At 43.8% G+C, this 19,915-nt stretch overlaps 1 protein-coding gene across 1 annotated transcript in view; it reads left to right on the top strand.

Annotated features, from left to right (window-relative positions):
• The window catches only part of SRCAP (Snf2 related CREBBP activator protein), an 85,275-nt gene that overhangs the window by 44,018 nt on the left and 21,342 nt on the right, over positions 1 to 19,915 (top strand). Inside the window, exons 10-22 of the mRNA XM_063429616.1 lie at positions 5,082 to 5,174; positions 6,438 to 6,622; positions 6,742 to 6,919; positions 6,995 to 7,131; positions 7,271 to 7,440; positions 7,515 to 7,707; positions 10,900 to 11,036; positions 13,356 to 13,542; positions 15,047 to 15,216; positions 15,345 to 15,538; positions 16,672 to 16,827; positions 17,955 to 18,119; positions 18,480 to 18,722. Coding sequence (XP_063285686.1) covers positions 5,082 to 5,174; positions 6,438 to 6,622; positions 6,742 to 6,919; positions 6,995 to 7,131; positions 7,271 to 7,440; positions 7,515 to 7,707; positions 10,900 to 11,036; positions 13,356 to 13,542; positions 15,047 to 15,216; positions 15,345 to 15,538; positions 16,672 to 16,827; positions 17,955 to 18,119; positions 18,480 to 18,722 — 2,208 coding nt within the window. The remainder of the gene's footprint in view (positions 1 to 5,081; positions 5,175 to 6,437; positions 6,623 to 6,741; positions 6,920 to 6,994; positions 7,132 to 7,270; positions 7,441 to 7,514; positions 7,708 to 10,899; positions 11,037 to 13,355; positions 13,543 to 15,046; positions 15,217 to 15,344; positions 15,539 to 16,671; positions 16,828 to 17,954; positions 18,120 to 18,479; positions 18,723 to 19,915) is intronic.

Here is a 19,915-nt window from a genome sequence, read left to right as displayed (position 1 = left end):
GCCGTTCGGTAGATTCTATCTACCGAACAAACAGCCCTTTCTTAGCCTCCCCAGAGCCGTGAGAAGCTGGCGTGTGTCCTCCATCTACCTCCCTGAAGCCGAGGTTAACCGCGGCTTAACGAGCGTGTGCCGGCAATTGACCACCCAGCAATTGACTGTTACTGGGTGGTCGTGGTTACACCTAGCCGCCACACAATGGTGGTGTTCTGGAGCTCCCCGGGCAGCCAGCGCTGTTCTGCCCGGCTTTCATGCGCCAAACCCGGACACTGTGTCAGCTAAGCACCGCTGAGCCTCCAGCCCCCGGTTCCAATTCGTACCGATCTAACAAATGTATGTAAACTCGGTATTTTATGTTGGGGGAATGTTTTAACCCAGATAGCTATGCCATGGAGCCTATTCGTGTAATTAAAGACTTTGGCTCCATGGCAATTAAACTGTATTCGTGTGATCTGAGTGCCATTCACCTAATAATGTGCACTCAGACCTGAGCTATCTGGGGATATTTAGAAATGTGTTTTATGTACTAAATGTATCAGTATGTAATTTTATGTCTTTTACTGTCTTTTTGTCTGCCATGTGGGTAATGGAGTTTTGCCTCTGTCCTGGGAGATAATTAGATTCCTTCCCCAATTATCTCCAGGGCAGAGAGGAGGGATGAGGAGGGATTGTGGGAGGTAACTCATGTGTGATTGGTGTATTGTGTAATTGTTGTAAATCCCTCCCTTGCATGGGAGAATCCCACCCATATAAGCCTGTTGTGTGAATAAATCAGTGAGTTCCTGCTTAGCCCTCAAAGTGAAGTGTTGTCTCATTCTTGGGGGGAATTTGACTTATGCCGATTGCCAGGAGTGTAAGCTGTTCGTATTGCTTTTCCTTCGGCTGCTTCCAGGGTTCATGTGTCTCTTGTTTGGGAGTTGGTGACTTTGTGCAGTTTGCAGTTCGGGAGGTTGGTGATTGCAGTAGCTGCTGGTCTATCTGGAAAGGGGATTATCGCCTAAACGGTTTTTATCCTCTTGTGAGCGAAACGGTCAGTTACAAGAGGTTCACCCACTGGAACCTGGAGCCTTGTCGGAGGTCCAGGGTGGGTAGGAGATGGCGAGACCCCAACCAAGCTGCGGCGGTTCGTGGGTTCTACGGTGGTTATGGTGTCTGGCGGAGGACTTGGAGCCCTCTGTAAGCGCTAGGAGCATCCTTTAACGGAGGTACCCAGTCGGGGTGCCAGGTGATCCGTTACACTCAGACTTCTTTGAACACAAATATTAGTGTTTCAAAACAGTAAACTGTATTACAATTAGGATATTGTCAGCAAAAGTGACTCTTTTTTTTGCCCTTTTCACACACAAATGGCACTTACACTGACTATATTGTTGTGATACGTTTTACTGTTTTGAAACACTAATATTTGTGTTCGCCGAAGTCTCCCGAGTATAACAGTACCCCCCCCCCCATGTACAGGTTTTATGGTGTTTTCAAAAGTTGGTGTCAAATATAAGGCTTGCGTTTCAGTTTTTTCACATTGAAATTCTCCAGATTGGTTACGTTGCCTTTGAGACTGTATGTGGTAGCCCAGGAATGAGAATTACCCCCATGATGGCATACCATTTGCAATAGTAGACAACCCAAGGTATTGCAAGTGGGGTATGTCCAGTCTTTTTTAGTAGCCACTTAAATTTAAACGCCAATTTTGCCAAGTGTTTGTGACTGTTTTTTGCATTTATTTCACACACAAATATGAACACTAACTTTGGCCAGTGTTTGTGGCTACTTAAAAAGACTGGACATACCCCGTTTGGAATACCTTTTGGTTGTCTACTATTGCAAATGGTATGCCATCATTAAGGTAAATCTTATTCCTGGGCTACCATACGCTCTCAAAGGCAATGTAACCAATCTGGCAAATTTCAATGTGAAAAAAATGAAAAATGTAACGTGCTATATTTGATCCTATAACTTTCCAAAACACCATAAAACCTGTACATAGGGGGTACTGTTTTACACGTGAGACATCGCTGAATACAAATGTGTTTTATTGCAGTAAAAGCAAATCGTATTATGACATTCAGTTAAAATGTCATGCTAAACCAAACATATTTTAAAAATATTCTATTCATATTGAATTGTTTCATAGCAAAATAATTTGATGTTAAATGAAAGCCCTGTTTCCCCTGAATAAAATGATATATGATAAGTGTGGGCGCCCTTAATATGAAAGAGGTGAATTACGGTTGAACAGACATATAGTCAACTTCCATGGTTTTTGTTTACGTTTTATTTTGATCAAAAAATTTACATTTGGCTCAGTCCTTAAGGGGTTAAGAAAAATAATAATTTACGTTGAGTAAAAATTTTTTTTTTTAATTTTTTTTTTTTAAATGCTATATTTTTTCCATGCATTTATGTTGAAACATGCAAACTTATGATGCTACAATAGCGTAGCCAGTAAATTCATAAGCCATTACAGTGGCTTAGGTCATGGCTTGTTTACACATTGATAAAGAGTAGAACTAAGTGATGGGAAACAAGCATCATATGATTGTCCAGCTGCCAGGTTTAATGCTCAATGTTAGAAAGAAACTGCATGTATTAAGTCAGTCGGGAGTGTGTGTGCACCTTCTCCATTTCAAGGTGGTGGGGGAGCTTAAAGTGTAATGTAGGCTTTGCGTCATATTTGAGGCCTAGGAACTTTGCTAGATTTTTAGCAGAGGTTGTGTGCAGTGCGTGGAGTGGTGTAGTGTACCTAACCTAAGGGGATCACGGGAGGGGGGTTCGTCACGGCCTGTTTTAGTGGTCGGATTACTCAGCGGTCAGTCAAGGAGGAACCGTAGCTAAACTTTGAGTAAAAAGAACATCCGGCTTAGAGAGGAGAACAAAAGATCATGGAAACATATCGTAAGCATTTTGTGGCGTGTTCAGGTCACTGCCTCTTGTCTCCTATTACTCCTGGGGATCAATAGAACTGTTCTGTATAGATTTCATTCATGGGAGGTTGATGGTGTTTCTGGCGTTGGGGTGTTCAGTGATAGTCCCAGTTTTTGGAGGAGGGCTGGGTCCTCTGACAGTGGAGATTTTCAGGATGTCCTCACCTCTGATAACTACCAGTGTTCTTGGTAGTGGCCGTCTGTATTCTACCTTCCCTTGCCGTAGTTGAGCAGTCACTTCTCCCAAGGACTTTCTCCAGAGTACGGTGTTCCAGGTAATGTCTTGGTAGAAGGTGAGTTGCGATGATTCAAAGTCTAATGGGGTCTTGCCCCTTACCACTGCCAGGATGCGGCGTTTGTCGGGTGTGGAGTGGCAGCGGACTGTGATGTCTCTTGGTGATGTTGTGAGTGCCCGTTTGGCCTTGTTTATGCGGAAATGGCCGCCGAACTCTAGCTTCTTCATCTGGATGTGCAGCAGGTTTGCTGCTGTTAGTCTTCTGAGGAACTGTGGCAATACGGTTGGCCCTATCGATGTGCGCGTGCCTACTGCGGTGTTTTATGGCGTCTAGTGTGTTTTGAAATACTGTTTGCAGACTGTATGTGTCTCTCATGTGCTTCACTTCTTGTCTGAGGTCTAATATGTACTCTTGGGAGGCCTTCACCCGTGCTGTCACTGCCTGCGTTTCTGTTCTTACCAGGTTCATGTCAGCATTAATCATCTGCTTCATTTCCTGAAGTAGCTGCCAGATTTCCCCTTTTGTGGCTGGGGCCGAGTCATCACCTTCTGCTCGTTGGCTGCTGGGTGACTTAGTTCGTTCTGCCCTGTGTGCCTCCAACTGCTGCTCCGAGCATGTGGAGCATTTCACCGGATTCTGTTCGGCCGCCATCTTGTGGCTTGCGGTGTGTTGCAGCAGGGCCCCTATATCTCGGTAATCCCTGGATGTACCTCCCTGTGGCTTCTGTGTGCATTTCCTCATATTGGTGCGGGGGGGTCGTTGTGGGTCTACCGGCTGTTGGGCCTAGTCTTCAAGCCCCGGGAAGAATGCCACTGGCAAGTGCGGTATTGCAGGTAGGGCAAGGTAGGCCGAGATTTGCGGCGGATTTCTTGTCCATTTGTGGATCCAAGAAGGGCATCGGTGGGTAGCTCTCTGTGCCCGGTTGCCATGGCAGTCTGTCTCACGGGTCGATGGCCACCCGCGCCGTCGATTTTTCGTGGATTTGCAGTCAACTGTGGGGAGCCGTGGTGAATGGCGACCATTCAGCTCCATGGTTAAGCTCCGCCGCGTTTTTTTTTACGTAATCTAGGCAAAAATAATAGTGGTTTAGTTACATTGTGATCATACAAGGATGTAGCCCAAAGATCCAGCAGCAATAGAAACCGGTCCAATAAGGTATTTTAATGTTTTAGGTTTTGTTTTTGTGAAGAAAAAAAAAACGTATGCATAGTACACTTAACGTGTTTCCCCTAAACATAGACTTTCTCAAAAGTGTTTTTGAGAGCCTGTTTGGTGAAACGTGTTAAGTGTACAGTTATTTTTTTTTTTTGTTTGTTTGTTTTTCGTAAGGCTTATTGCTGGAAAAGGATAACATTTCATACAAAAATTAATTTGTATTTTATATGGCAAACGTGTCTCTCTTGTGTGGAATTATGGACACTGGTGTTTGGAATACACAATACTTCAATTATATAATCCACTTCTATATAGCCCATGTGTCTGAATCTCTTCTTTGAGTTTAATACCTCAGTTCCCTAATACTTAAGGATACACTCCTACATTACTACCAATTTCCAGCCTACAAATACATCGACCTTATACAGTAGTGCCACCATAGAAAATCCAAAGCACACTCTGGCTGATGGGGAGGGGTTGGATCTATTTTTACCAGATTCAGAGTTCGATTTCCTTTCTGCTCTGTGGGACGTAACACCATAGGTAAATGCTGCCATGTTGGATTTCTTACATGTCCTAGCCCATTTTTGCATAGTTTCTCTCTTTGCCCTCCAGACGTTGATGGACTCCAACTACAAGAATTCTTTGAATGCTGTAGGTGGTTAGAGAATCGTGGGACTTGTAGTTCAGCGACATCTGAGTTTTCTGTTTTAATTGTAGCGTACAGTAGTATTAAATATTACATGCTGTTCATGGTTTTTTTTCTTCTCAGGTGAGATGTCTCTGGAAGATCTGTTAAAGAAGTACTCTGGACCACTGAAGGAAGAGGAAAACCGGGGTGAAAGTGAGGAGAGTGAGCTGTCTGGTAAGAAGCCTCAGCCTGACCAATTGGCATTCTGTATCCCATACTTTACAGGGACACGCTAAGTATATTAATTAAGTAGTAATAGTGCAGAAATGTTGTCCCTTTTTAATTGACAATGCAAAACAGTCTGAGAAAGTTAAAACGCGCTTCTAATGTCTCTTATTATGCTTTAGAGGGAATTAGCTCATCTGTATATCTGTCCGATCCTGACCGCATCATTAATAAACAGTTTTCTGCACTGACCCTGAATCACCACTCTCCCTGATGCTCAGTCATTTTATTGGTTTGCTGGCTGACCGTCTTGAAAAGTAAATACACATGTGCACCAGTCACAGAGTTTAGTTATGGATTTTGATGCAGAGATTGGTGTCATATAAACACTGTAATTTCATCCCACTTCACGTTCTCCCTCTAGGAGGTCACTCATTCACTACACTAGATATTTACAGAGCTTACAATTTCCACTCACAAAGAGTATTGAAATACAGCCAATTGGAAACAGTCTCTGCATGTGCTGTCCAGGAGGGAAGGGGAGCCACCATTCATTCCAACACTGACTCAACCTGCAAGGAACCTATGCTTAGAATTCAGTGGCTTACTGAGTGTGAGGAAACTATGCCTAGAGCCTGCTAAAATTCCAGCTCCCCTGCAGTTGCATTACTCTGCTGGACATCAGGGAAGAGGTCAGCAAGCCAGCAGGAGTGGACCTCATGTTGAATAAGAAATAGGCTAGACAGGGACCTAAATGGGGACACAGGGAGAGACTTGGTAGGAAGGACAGGATCAGTGACCTCCATGAAAACTGGAAGAGGTGATGTGGATGGGAAGAGAAGTAGACATCGGGATTAGTGACGAAACATGTTTAAGAAGAAAATGTATGACAACGGGGAAGGGAAGGTGCAAAGCAAAATATTTAGGAGATAAGTGTTTTGTTGATAGTGTCATAGGAATGAGACAAAACTGCACATCCTGTTACACAAATACAGGATATACTGGCATTTAGATATGCCCCTGTGTATAATAAAACAAAAATGTGTATTGTGTGGTGGCAAGTAAATTTTATGCCTGGCTAGTAATTGAGGTAAAAGTTTGAGACCTGGATAACCTAGCAGCCATTCAGAAATGAAATATCTCCCATTGAACTAAATCCAGACTTTGTTCTCCAGATGATTTTGAGTCACGTTGAACGATCTGTTAGGGATGTCGTTTTAAGTGCCTTCATTTATGAGGGAAAAGTGAGTTTGATTTGTGTTCTTTGGGCAGGCTCATCCGACTGTGAATCTTCAGACACTGATTCTGAAGGAGTGGAGTTTCTCGTAAAGCCGGAGAATGGTTCAGGGACTGATCACCTGCATCAGGATCACCCTGAGCCCAAGAAGGAAATAACAGATATTGCCGCCACAGCAGAGTCGCTACAGCCCAAAGGGTACACTCTTGCTACAACACAGGTACTACAAAAGTGTTCTATGTTCCCTCTCTCAAAGTTCCTTCTCTTGAATTCATTTTTTTTTTTTTTCCTTCTCTGACCTTACCTGCCATTCCTACATCCTCTTTCCCTCCTCCCCAGGTCAAAACGACTGTTCCTTTTCTTTTGCGGGGGGATCTTCGGGAGTACCAGCACATTGGGCTGGAATGGATGGTGACCATGTATGAGAAGAAACTGAATGGTATTTTGGCAGATGAGATGGGTCTTGGGAAAACCATTCAGACAATTTCTTTGCTGGCACACCTTGCCTGTGATAAAGGTAAGGATCTTTTCTGGAATGGCATTGCTGGTAACTAAAGCTCAGCTGCTTCATAAAAACTTTGTGTGTCTGCAGGAAACTGGGGACCTCATCTGATTATTGTTCCAACTAGCGTCATCCTGAACTGGGAGATGGAGCTGAAGCGGTGGTGTCCAAGCTTCAAGATTCTCACTTACTATGGCTCCCAGAAAGAACGCAAGCTTAAAAGACAGGTGAGATATGGAGTCCACCCCTCATTAAATCTATACCTATTGATGAGTAGATTCCATACATACATACTACTGGACCTGCTCTCTCTAGGAGAGTCACAGAGTTTGGGAATCCGTGGCCTGATCGGTCTGTCCCCCTCAGGGCTGGACGAAGGTTAACGCTTTCCATGTCTGCATCACCTCCTACAAGCTGGTGCTGCAAGATCACCAGGCCTTCCGCCGGAAGAACTGGAAGTATCTCATTCTGGACGAGGCCCAAAACATCAAGAACTTCAAGTCTCAGCGCTGGCAGAGCCTCCTGAACTTTAATAGGTGAGCAAGAAAGTCGAATTGGTGATTAGAGCAGGATTTCCAGTGTGCCCATGTAACAAGTCTTTTCCCTCTAGTCAGAGGCGGCTGTTGCTCACCGGGACACCTCTGCAGAACTCACTCATGGAGCTGTGGTCTCTTATGCACTTCCTGATGCCTCATGTCTTCCAGTCCCACCGTGAGTTCAAAGAATGGTTCTCCAACCCCTTAACTGGCATGATTGAGGGCAGCCAGGAGTACAATGAGGGCTTGGTTCGTCGGCTGCATAAGGTGAGATGGTTGAACAGTGGCGTAGTTAAGGATTGGGTTTAAAGGGGTACTTAAAGCACTCCATATCCCATTGGTATTTACATAGTGCCAATATATTCTGCAGCAAATTAACGTTATACGTTGGGAATATCAAACAAGCATTCACATACAAAGTAATGTTAACAAGAGACCAGAGCTAAAAAAGTCACTGCTCGAATATGAGTTCACAATCTTTGATGTTTTATGAGACTATTTCTAAGCTGTTTTGGTGGAGTGCTTAGTAAATTATTGTAAAAAACAGATAAAGGCAGCTCGTGGTGGCTTCTGTCTAATAGGCATGTGAAAGTTAGGTCATTACTTTGTGATATGATTAATGCTTTGTCCATTTATTTTATGTATTGATTATATTGTGTGTGTGTGTGTGTGTTAACCCTCTCCTGATTGGACTTCCCAAAAGCCGTACTGCACCGCTACAGTCCACAATGAATGCTGCCGCCAGACTGATTTTACTCTCTCACCCCTCTCAGTACCTTGAATTGACTCCTAAAGGATATAGGAAGCCAATGCAAGGACTAAAGCACTGAACAAATCTAGCCCCTTTTATATCTCCTCACAGATCCATAGATATGTCCCTTCTTGGTCTCTCTGCTCTGCCCGTGACCACCTCCTGTCCGTTCGCACCCGTACGACTAACTCACGCTTGCAGGACTTCTCGCGGCGGCTCCCTTCCTATGGAATATCCTGCATACCGCCAACAGACTCTCCCCTAGTCTTGCATCTTTTAAGAAGTGCCTTAAAATCCATCTCTTTAGGAAAGCTTATGGCCTCCCAGAGTAACCTCTACCTTACATACCTGTCTCTTGCTCTCTCCTAAAGGGCAGCACTCTACTCTCTCCTCCAGCTCTGCCTCACTCCCACTTTATTTGATTGTGAATTCCTGCTCTATTGTTTTACACCCCACCTCCTATAGAATGTAAGCTCGTTTGAGCAGGGTCCTCTTCAACCTATTGTTGCTGCAAGTTTTCTTGTAATTGTCCTATTTATAGTTAAATCCCCCCTCTCATAATATTGTAAAGCGCTACTGAATCTGTTGGCGCTATATAAATGGCGATAATAATATGTATGTGTGCGTGCAAATATCTGCACACCAGTCAAGCCATAGGACTTGCTTTTCCCACAGAAATCACAAATCTGCAGTGATGTTACTACTGCAAAGGATTCTGGGTGGGCATATGCAAATTAGTTCAACAAAGAATAAAAGTTTTCTCATTCCATTTTAAACATGGATTTATTTGAGTCTGTTTGCTGTATACAACAGCTTTGAAACACAACTTAGGAAAAGATGCAAAGCCAGTAAACCACTCATGGACAGCTGTCTCGTTGTTAAGGCAAATCATCAGCATGAGGTTGGTTACTGGTTTGCTTATTGAGGCCTGGTAGTGCTTGGGAAGCAAAAACCCAACCCTATAAATATAAAAAATGACCTTTAATTCACCTATATTGGTGTCCGTTAAAATGTATTTAAATATCTGTCTTTGGTTATTTAGATTATTTAACCAAAGACAGATTTGGTCATTTCTATCCTATCTAATCCTGTATAAATAATTGACAAATATATTAATCTATATGAAAATCAAATTGTGTCCGACCGGACCAGGAACAGGAATATACAAGGCAATTTGTTGCACAATTTAACAGTGTTGTTTTAAACAGGTTGGTCCTAGGAGGTCTGTCATGTTTGGGCACATGGCTTCAATACAGTCCTCCATGTGTAAATGATAAAGTTTGAGCTTACAAAACCACGCTGTAGTACTTTTTTTTTTTTTTTAGTAAACACGCCAGTGCTAGTCCACCCCCATCCCTTGCTCATTACATTGATGTTTTGTGATTCGACGTGGAAGTTTTGCAGCCACAAACTCTTCCAATGCATTATGCATGGTCATAAGAAGTTTAACTGGGATGGGGGCCAGTACTGTGCAGAGAGCGTACAATAATGTTGGGATGTCGTTCATCTTTACAGTTGCTCCAACCCCCGCAATTTGCATAAGTCTTCTTTAATAGATTTCAATTTGGCTTCCTGATAAAGGGGCACAATTTGTGATTGGTCTTTAGAGAGATTTGTTTGTGCGTTCAAAGTAAGAGGTTCTCCTGTCACATGGAAATGATTGCGTTGATGGACCCTTTCGTCAGGAATGCCTAAGGGGTGAATTTAAGATTTAAAAACAGTTTTGATTTTGTGAAGTATAAGGTTTCTAAATTCCCCAAATGTTTGAAGGTTGGGGAAGGTGGTCAGAGGTTCCGTTATAGACCACATAATAATATCTGCGAACATATCCCGTTTGGCAAGAGGATTCCGGAGAATAGTGTACCCCCTTGATATGCACATTATTCCATATATGTGTTGCTAGAGGCTCTAATGTGTTCTGGTGTCTATATACTGTCCCTGCAGGCCTTTTGCTGCAAACACTGCGTTTCAGACAAAAAGCAATAGAAGTGCTGACATTACAGACTAGGAACACCTCTAGTGACTGTCACCAGAGGTGCTTCCTACATTCAGCATTTCCACATTCTGCATCGAGGCACTGAATTTTCCCCATAGAGATTAATTGATTCAATGCATCTTTGCAAAGATGCTATGTTTTACCTCTCCTATGCAATATAACACGCGGGCAGGATCGAGCAGGCAAGTAGTGGGGCGAGAGGAAAGGAGAAGCGCAGCCACCTCTTGTTCAGTACCCGGGGAGAAAGTCTGAAGGGTAGGAAAGGCATGATCTATGTGTGGTTGAGAAAGAGAATGGCAAGGTGCCCTCTCAATGCTTTGGCTTGGCTGAGATCATACCATGAAGGTGGAGGGAGGCGGAGCAAGGCACGGCTAGCCACTGGACGATGTGGGAGAAAAGGTTAAACACCTTATTTCTCCAGAGTGAGCGGACACCTAAATGGCTATTGTAACACTAGTGTCGGGAATACATGTTTGTGTTCCTTTATGTAGGGATTCAAGCATATATTGCCAGTGTAACGAGGGACGAGTTTGTGACACCGGCAAAAGCTTCGTGCCCTTTTCTGATGTGGTAGCTTCCTTCAATACGTGGGCAATTTTCCATAATATGTCTGACACAAGCCTTTTCTAATATTCTGTGAGTTCATTAGGTTTGTATCTGAGAAGCGCTGCTGGTACGATCAGTAGATAAAACAATTTTGATCTTCCCTCAGGTGTTGCGGCCCTTCCTTCTGCGCAGAATTAAGGCAGATGTGGAAAAACAGATGCCCAAGAAATATGAGCATGTCATCTACTGCCGACTTTCCAAGAGGCAGCGCTTTCTGTATGACGACTTCATGTCACAGGCTGCGTGAGTATGGATTTAATGACCTACACTGAGATGAAATGGGACTGAAGAGCCACAAATGAAGTTATGTTGCCAGATCAGGATAACAACTGTGGCTATGGTTGGGTTGTTAGTTTGATTTATTAATACAACCTGCAATGCTGCTGCAATAATTATCTTTTTGTGGGATTTATTTCAGCCAATCGAAAAACTGCCCAACCACAACTCTTAATTCCCTGCTGGGCCCATAATGCAATGCTTGTAGGGAATAAAAGGCACTAGGAAATATAACCACCCGAGTTTGTCACTTAATACACTTAAATGGAAACTTTATATTAGTGAAGCAGCCTTAGTATATCGATCATACCCCTGTAACCTTGTTGCTCAGTTCTCTGCAATTTAGGAGTTAAATCACTTCCCTGCGTGTGATTTACACAGCCTTCCTAATCACTTCCTGTAAATTATACTTCCTTTATTGCAAATTCTGTTTAATTTAGAATTTCTAATTTCCTGATCTGTTAATTGCTTGCTAGACCATGCAGGAGCCTATTGTAAGGATTTCAAGTTTAATTTACTTGGCAGGAGATAAACGTTTACATCTGGTTACATCTGATTGAAATCGATGATTTAGTGGGAAAGGAGTTAGAAACAGCAGAATGGTCACATATAGCAATGGCCTTAAAATGTATTTCTCAATGTGCTTCTCATAGTAAAATTCTCCACAGGTGTGGCACCTCACTCCATCTAAGTTATTCAAATTAAAATGATCTCACACTAATAAATGTTGGAGGGAGTGGGGTCTCACATACTATGGTCTTGTCCTAAATTGTGAAATTATTGGGAATCTATACATTCTCTGATCAAACTCTTAGATCAATCGATAATGGACTTCTACACTTTGCCTTTTCAAAAAAACCTCCCAAATAACCTACATAAACCAAAACAAATAATATGAGGACCTATATTAATAGCAGCCACTATGGCTATCCCCAGAAATAGGAAATCAACCATCATTCCAGACATAAAGGACGTGTTAAAGTATGAATGGGAAAAGTGGGAAAGAAAGGTCAGAAGACTATATAATTTGTATGCCTTGTCTCACCTGACCAAATATAAAGAATTGGTCATATTCAGCTTATGACATTTGAAGATATGTGGTCTGGGTGCCAGGTCCATCTAGGGATAACCCTGCAGTTGTAAACATAGCAGTTTCAGAGAAACGCTATGTTTGCGTTAGGGTTAATCTGTGAAAATCTCTGTTAGAAGATGCCAGCGTACATAGGGAAAGCATTACGTGATTAACCCTTTACTCCCCTTTCAGCCCTGCGAGTGGGGGACCTTGAGGGTGGGGAGGACTCAAAGCCCCCATAGAGCCAGGAAAAATAGTTTGTTTTCCTGGCACTATAGTGGTCCTTTAATCTCCTTTCACTTGGGCAGCACTGATAAACTTGGAGCATCAGCTAAAACTCTATCACTGGCTGCTCAACACAAATAATGCTGCAGAAGAGCACACTTTGGCGGACTCCTCTTTAACCCCTTAAGGACACGTGACCTGTCATGATTCCCTTTTATTCCAGAAGTTTGGTCCTTAAGGGGTTAAAGGAATTCTCCAAATACCATAACCACTACAGTGCACAGGACTGCCCCATTGTAAGAAATCAACTGTTTTTTAGACTGATTTGACTGGATGTTGTCTCTACTACAGCCTACAGAGCCGGAACCTTTTATTTGAGCCTCCGTTGGCTCTCCAGTGTATGGCTTGCTCGTTGCCTGAAACTCGGCTGCTTGGTTGAGAACAGTGAGATAAGCCCTGCACTGTTAGTTTGGCTCAAACAGAGATATTCCAACTCCATGTGTATTAGTGGAGGTGAGGAGTTGCGTTCGGCGTACCCCAGATGACTAGTGCAACCGTTCTAAAGTGAATTGGCTATTTACAAGGGAGGAACACCTGGACACTCCTGGTACCGTAAACGCAACTGTAGTAGTTATGGTAGTTGCATGTAAGTGTTCCACTGCTTGGAAATTGTTTAACGCTTCAAGGATAAACATGCTGGTCCACTTTGGGTACCATAACAGCCTTTTGTCCTTTAATCCATTAACGGTTATTCCCATCGTGCCCTCACCAGGAAAGTTAATAGCATTTTGCACTTTTGTGCGTGGTAATCAGCGTCTTTTGTCTGCTGCAAGCTTATAATTAATTACCCGACCTAGGAACTTCTCCCTAGGATGGTATTTATAGAAGCACTTGGTCAGATCGTCGTCTGTCATTTGACCACTGTATTTACTAATTCCTGCTTGATTCTCTATTTTCCATACATTGTCCAATGCTCCTTTTTCTTGCAGGACACGAGACACTCTGGCAAGTGGTCATTTTATGAGTGTTATTAACATCCTCATGCAGCTGCGGAAGGTGTGTAATCATCCCAACTTGTTTGATCCACGTCCGATCCACTCGCCCTTCATAACCAGCGCTATTTGCTACAGAGTTCCATCCTTGGTACTGCACCCTCTGCATCTCCACCCACTCCAGGCAGGTACAGGGGCTGGTGCCATGAGGAATTGGCCATAGACAACTTTATTGACATAGGAAATCTAAATGTACATTACAGTGAAAAGCATCTATTTTTAAAGGCACACATTCAGATCGGTCAAAAAGAGTCTTTGTTGCATGACAACTGGAGAGGGTTCAACTTGGCACCTTTATAAAAGTGTTGATTTCTCTTTAAATTGTCACTCTGATAAAATGCCTAAATCTCATTAGTAAGCTGATGTGTTTTAAGGGGTGTGGAGTGATCTCTTAACTGGCCATGAGGAATAGCTAGGGGTACCTGAGCTACATCTTATATTCCCTATTCAGTCAATGGAACGGTTATCAAGGGAACGGCTTATGATTGCAATCCCTGTGACATCTGTGTTAAAGCGCCACTGTCATGCCGAATCCCGTTTTGGTTTTTTTAACCCGCCTACACTACATCCAATTGACCCCTAAGCCCCCCATATTACCTATTTATTAATCTTTATTTTCTGCCCCGATCTTTATTCAGGGCGCCGCCATCTTTGTGTGGGTAGATGAAGTCCCTGTGGGTCTCCCCCCCCACCTTATGTTTATGGCCCCCACCTGCTGAGGGGGGGGACACAATAGGTCTCTCCCCTTTTACTTTATGGCCCCACCCGTCGTTTAGGGGTGGGGGCCAATAATAATATTTATTTTTTTACAGTGAGCAGCCACTGTTTACTAGACATGCCCCTACCCGCGAGTAGGGGCAGAATTTACTAATACTAAGTAATCTTTACTTAGTATTAGTAAATGTGGCTGAAAGACCAATTTAGGTCTTTCAGCTTTTAAGTAGCTAGCTCCCTAATACCGTGGGAATTAGGGAGTTATCTTCTAAGCGGCTGCAAGATGCAGCCACCGCACGAATAGGATCGGAGTTTCATTCATTCGAATGAAATTCCGACACGAACAAAGTGCCGAATTGAGTTCTAAAACAAACGAACATACTGTTCTCATTCAGTTAGAACGCAATTCGGCAGTTTCGGCTAAAATAACAGGAAGCATCGTGGGAACAGGGAGGAAAGGTAAGAATTATGGGAAAATTGCTCTGACCAGCGGAAATGAAGCACACTTTGTTCCTCCGCTGGTCAAGCGGAGGAAACCTCCATAAGACAAAGAGTCCCTACTTTGGCTTATGATTTTAAAGAAAACTATAGCAGTTAGGAAGAAACAGAGAACAGATCTTGAGAGAGGGGGGGAAGAGGAAGAGATTGAGGAAAGGCAAGTTCGGCATGACAGTGCCGCTTTAAGCACCCGTCAGAACGGCAGGGCCAAGATGCTACATCACAGAAATGCCTTGTATGTCATGAACCGCTTCTTGGGAGGATATGTGATGTAACATTTGATGAATTGGAGTTTGTGTGTTTGGCAGCAAACTCCAGGTTTTTGGAGAGAGAGATAAAATTGGAAGCTTAAATTGTAGCTTAGATATGGTGTTCACTGGTTGACGAGATTCTCTAATGTACTGTACTCATTCCAGCATGTGGACATGTCACGTTTTGATCTGATCAACATGGAGGGCCACATGAGTCGTTATGAAAGTGAGGTTTTCTTGCCACAGAACAAGCCCACACGTTCACTCATTCAGGAAATTGCGGATTCCCCCGATCTTCCTCCGCGACCTAGGCCTCTCAAGATGAAGGTTAACAGGTAGGTGGTGGGCATTTAACATACAATAGTCTGGTTCCTCTCCTCTCCCACCAATATCAGTTTAATAAGTCATTCAGCAAGCTCAGTCACCTCATAGACAGCTTAACATTCTTCTCTCTCTACCATAGAATGCTCCAGCCTGTTGCTAAACCTGATCCACGAACTCTAGTTGTGGTGAACAATTCTCGCACTGTGCAGAGACCTCAAGACAACCCTTCCTCCACTTCCGCTCTTATCATGCCTCCTGTTCCTCAAGTTCCACCACCTCTAAATTCTATGTCAGGAGTCATAGGACCAATTCAGCAGATGGCACCAGCACAGGGTAAGGACAAAAAATAGCCTTTTGGTGTCTATTTTACCCCACACCACTTCATCTTTTTTGTCTTAAACCTTTGCCAATTAGGATACAGCTTTGACCCTCACTCACCTCCACCATCTTCAGCCTCTACCATCTGTAACAACTCACCTCGCCCTTGTTGTCTCAAACCTCGCCCTTGTTGTCTCAACCCTCGCCCTTGTTGTCTCAACCCTCGCCCTTGTTGTCTCAACCCTCGCCCTTGTTGTCTCAACCCTCGCCCTTGTTGTCTCAACCCTCGCCCTTGTTGTCTCAACCCTCGCCCTTGTTGTCTCAACCCTCGCCCTTGTTGTCTCAACCCTCGCCCTTGTTGTCTCAACCCTCGCCCTTGTTGTCTCAACCCTCGCCCTTGTTGTCTCAACCCTCGCCCTTGTTGTCTCAACCCTCGCCCTTGTTGTCTCAACCCTCGCCCTTGTTGTCTCAACCCTCGCCCTTGTTGTCTCAACCCTCGCCCTTGTTGTCTCAACCCTCGCCCTTGTTGCCTCAACCCTCGCCCTTGTTGCCTCAACCCTCGCCCTTGTTGCCTCTCCCCTCGCCCTTGTTGCCTCTCCCCTCGCCCTTGTTGCCTCTCCCCTCGCCCTTGTTGCCTCTCCCCTCGCCCTTGTTGCCTCTCCCCTCGCCCTTGTTGCCTCTCCCCTCGCCCTTGTTGCCTCTCCCCTCGCCCTTGTTGCCTCTCCCCTCGCCCTTGTTGCCTCTCCCCTCGCCCTTGTTGCCTCTCCCCTCGCCCTTGTTGCCTCTCCCCTCGCCCTTGTTGCCTCTCCCCTCGCCCTTGTTGCCTCTCCCCTCGCCCTTGTTGCCTCTCCCCTCGCCCTTGTTGCCTCTCCCCTCGCCCTTGTTGCCTCTCCCCTCGCCCTTGTTGCCTCTCCCCTCGCCCTTGTTGCCTCTCCCCTCGCCCTTGTTGCCTCTCCCCTCGCCCTTGTTGCCTCTCCCCTCGCCCTTGTTGCCTCTCCCCTCGCCCTTGTTGTCGTCGTTGACCTCCGCTCTTGTATTCAGTCTGCTTCTTTTTTTTTTTTTTTTCTTAATGAAACCCTGAAATGTAATTGCATAGGATTTCATTGTTCTCTGATGTTGATAAACTTGACCATTCTGTCTCCATCCAGTGGTGGCTCCCATGATCCAGTCCCTTCCTGGACCAGTGCCTGTGGCTCCTTTAAATATTGGCATGGTGAAACCAGTCTCAATGCCAGCACCTCAGCCTGGAAGCATCACCCCCCAAAGGCTCATCCTGAGTCCAGATATGCAGGCAAGGTTACCCTGTAAGTATATTTCATATTTAAATGTTAAATGTCTTGATGAAGAAATCCTGATCTTGTCTTCTCCTTTAATATTAATAAACAAATTAATAATTATATATACACACACACACACACACACATTCTGCAGGCTCTGCTTTTCTGGATTTCATAGCTCATTCTTTTGCTGTGAGTGCTTAAGCTTTGCTTTCCTAAATGAAAATGATCTGTGCTTCCAACCAAGTACACAGTATAGTGCCGTAATGCCAGTTCTGCGGTGAAAACGCGGAGTTGATGGCACTTTGCCTCTCCATGGTAATCCAAGTAAAATGCCTGCCTTTATGGCAAGAGATCCAGCATCCATTTATACCTGAATATACCTATATTCAGTCTATACAGCTCTTTTCCAGCAGGGCTTCCCCATGTTGCTGTAGCGGCAAGGGGCATCAAACTAAGGGTGTCATTTTTATGTCCTTGACAAAACACATACTATGTCCAACCTAAAGCCGAAACTGTTCTTTGACTCACATTCTGACCCCAGATACTTGCGTCAAGGCTCGTGCCATGCTGTATTAACCCTGCTGCAGGTTATTAACAGAGCAGGAGATAAACTCTCAAACAGACCTGCAATAATGGATTAAAACTATTTCGACTGTTTCAGGTGGTGTTTGAGGAAGCTGTGTAAGTCCCATGGAGGTGTGACTAGAGCTGTATAAATAGTGATTTTAACTCTTAAATGGCAAAGAACTGAGCATTGAGACTGCCGATTGCATGGTCTATACACCAAAACTGCTTCATTATGCTAAAGTTGTTTTGGTGCTTAGTTTCCCTTAAGTCCGATAAGCAGGGCTAATTTGCATAAAAAACAATAAGTTTAAATAGTGATGGCGTTAATTTAAAATGTTCTGATTTTAAACTATTCTCTGAATGGCTAAATTTTATTTATTTTTCTGTGCAATTCTCCACTAATCCCAATTTGTTTTTTTTGTTTATCTTGAGTGACCGGCGTCGGCAAGAGCTAACCAGCTTGTTTTTGTATATATTAAATGTTTGCCTTAAGCAGTTATCTGTGAAATCTCCTAATTCAAGTGAAAGAACATGAAACTAATGTTCTTTATTGATGTATTGAGCCCATGTGTGTTCCTTCTCAGCCGGGGAAGTTATCACGCTCTCACAATTGGCTTCCCTGAGTGGGCGCCCTCTTCATGCTCCTGCGGTCACAAAGCCTCTTACTCTGCAGCTTCATGGGGCCAAACTCACTTTGAGTGGAACTCAGGTCCGACAGCTAGGGGTGGGTCAGACCCGACCGCTGCAAGGTGAGTTCCGTCCCCTCCTCTTTTCTTTTGTATGAAGCTGTCTGCCTTCACGTCTTTAGTTTGTTAATAATTTTGCAGTAAATGAACTTTCCTTATCTGTAGAATGGGAGAATGTGGTAATATGGACAACACATACATTCCTGAGGGTTCTGCTGCTTGCTTGCTTAAACTGGCTACTAGTGCACAAATAGCAGTGCTAGATTGTGTCAATTTGTGAGTCTTGCTACTGGCTCTGAACATACTCAAAGAAAGTCTGTAAGGCTCCTTCCAGCTCTCAATGTAGTTTATATAAAGGTTGGAAGTTAAGCTCTGGATGTATCGTGGTGCTACCATACAATGGTTGACATATCTCATTCACAGGTAATGTACTCCACCTTGTATCATCTGGAGGTCAGCACCACTTGTTAAGCCAGCCTGCCCAACTCGCCCTGATACAGGCTTTGGCACAGCAGACTGCCACACCAGCCCAGTCTGTTCCTTCTGCTGCTTTGGCGCCAGGCAGTGGCCAAGCCCAGCTTGGTGTTCAGACCGTTTCCTTGCAGTCAGTTCCACACACGCTCCTTGCTGCTGCCAACCTCCCTGCACCTACCGCACCTGGACAAGGTAAGTGTGTACCTATACTGAGGTTCTTTCTCTATAAACTTGATGGATAGAAGCAGGCCTCGCTCTGTTTATACACTATATAAATCCATGGATAGATAGATAGAAGCAGGGCTCGCTCTGTTTATACACTATATAAATCCATAGATAGAAGCAGGACTCGCTCTGTTTATACACTATATAAATCCATAGATAGAAGCAGGGCTCGCTCTGTTTATACACTATATAAATCCATAGATAGAAGCAGGGCTCGCTCTGTTTATACACTATATAAATCCATGGATAGATAGATAGAAGCAGGGCTCGCTCTGTTTATACACTATATAAATCCATAGATAGAAGCAGGACTCGCTCTGTTTATACACTATATAAATCCATAGATAGATAGAAGCAGGGCTCGCTCTGTTTATACACTATATAAATCCATAGATAGATAGAAGCAGGGCTCGCTCTGTTTATACACTATATAAATCCATAGATAGAAGCAGGGCTCGCTCTGTTTATACACTATATAAATCCATAGATAGAAGCAGGGCTCGCTCTGTTTATACACTATATAAATCCATAGATAGAAGCAGGGCTCGCTCTGTTTATACACTATATAAATCCATAGATAGATAGAAGCAGGGCTCGCTCTGTTTATACACTATATAAATCCATAGATAGATAGAAGCAGGACTCGCTCTGTTTATACGCTATATAAAGCCATAGATAGAAGCAGGGCTCGCTCTGTTTATACACTATATAAATCCATAGATAGAAGCAGGACTCGCTCTGTTTATACGCTATATAAAGCCATAGATAGAAGCAGGGCTCGCTCTGTTTATACACTATATAAATCCATAGATATAGATAGAAGCAGGGCTCGCTCTGTTTATACACTATATAAATCCATAGATAGAAGCAGGGCTCGCTCTGTTTATACACTATATAAATCCATAGATAGAAGCAGGGCTCGCTCTGTTTATACACTATATAAAGCCATAGATAGATAGAAGCAGGGCTCGCTCTGTTTATACACTATATAAATCCATAGATAGATAGAAGCAGGGCTCGCTCTGTTTATACACTATATAAATCCATAGATAGATAGAAGCAGGGCTCGCTCTGTTTATACACTATATAAATCCATAGATAGATAGAAGCAGGGCTCGCTCTGTTTATACACTATATAAATCCATAGATAGAAGCAGGGC

This window comes from Pelobates fuscus, chromosome 8 (genome assembly GCF_036172605.1).
Source record: "Pelobates fuscus isolate aPelFus1 chromosome 8, aPelFus1.pri, whole genome shotgun sequence".
NCBI lineage: Eukaryota > Metazoa > Chordata > Amphibia > Anura > Pelobatidae > Pelobates > Pelobates fuscus.
The sequence above is the reverse complement of the archived record's forward strand: the minus strand, read 5'-3'. Positions and strand labels throughout refer to the sequence as shown.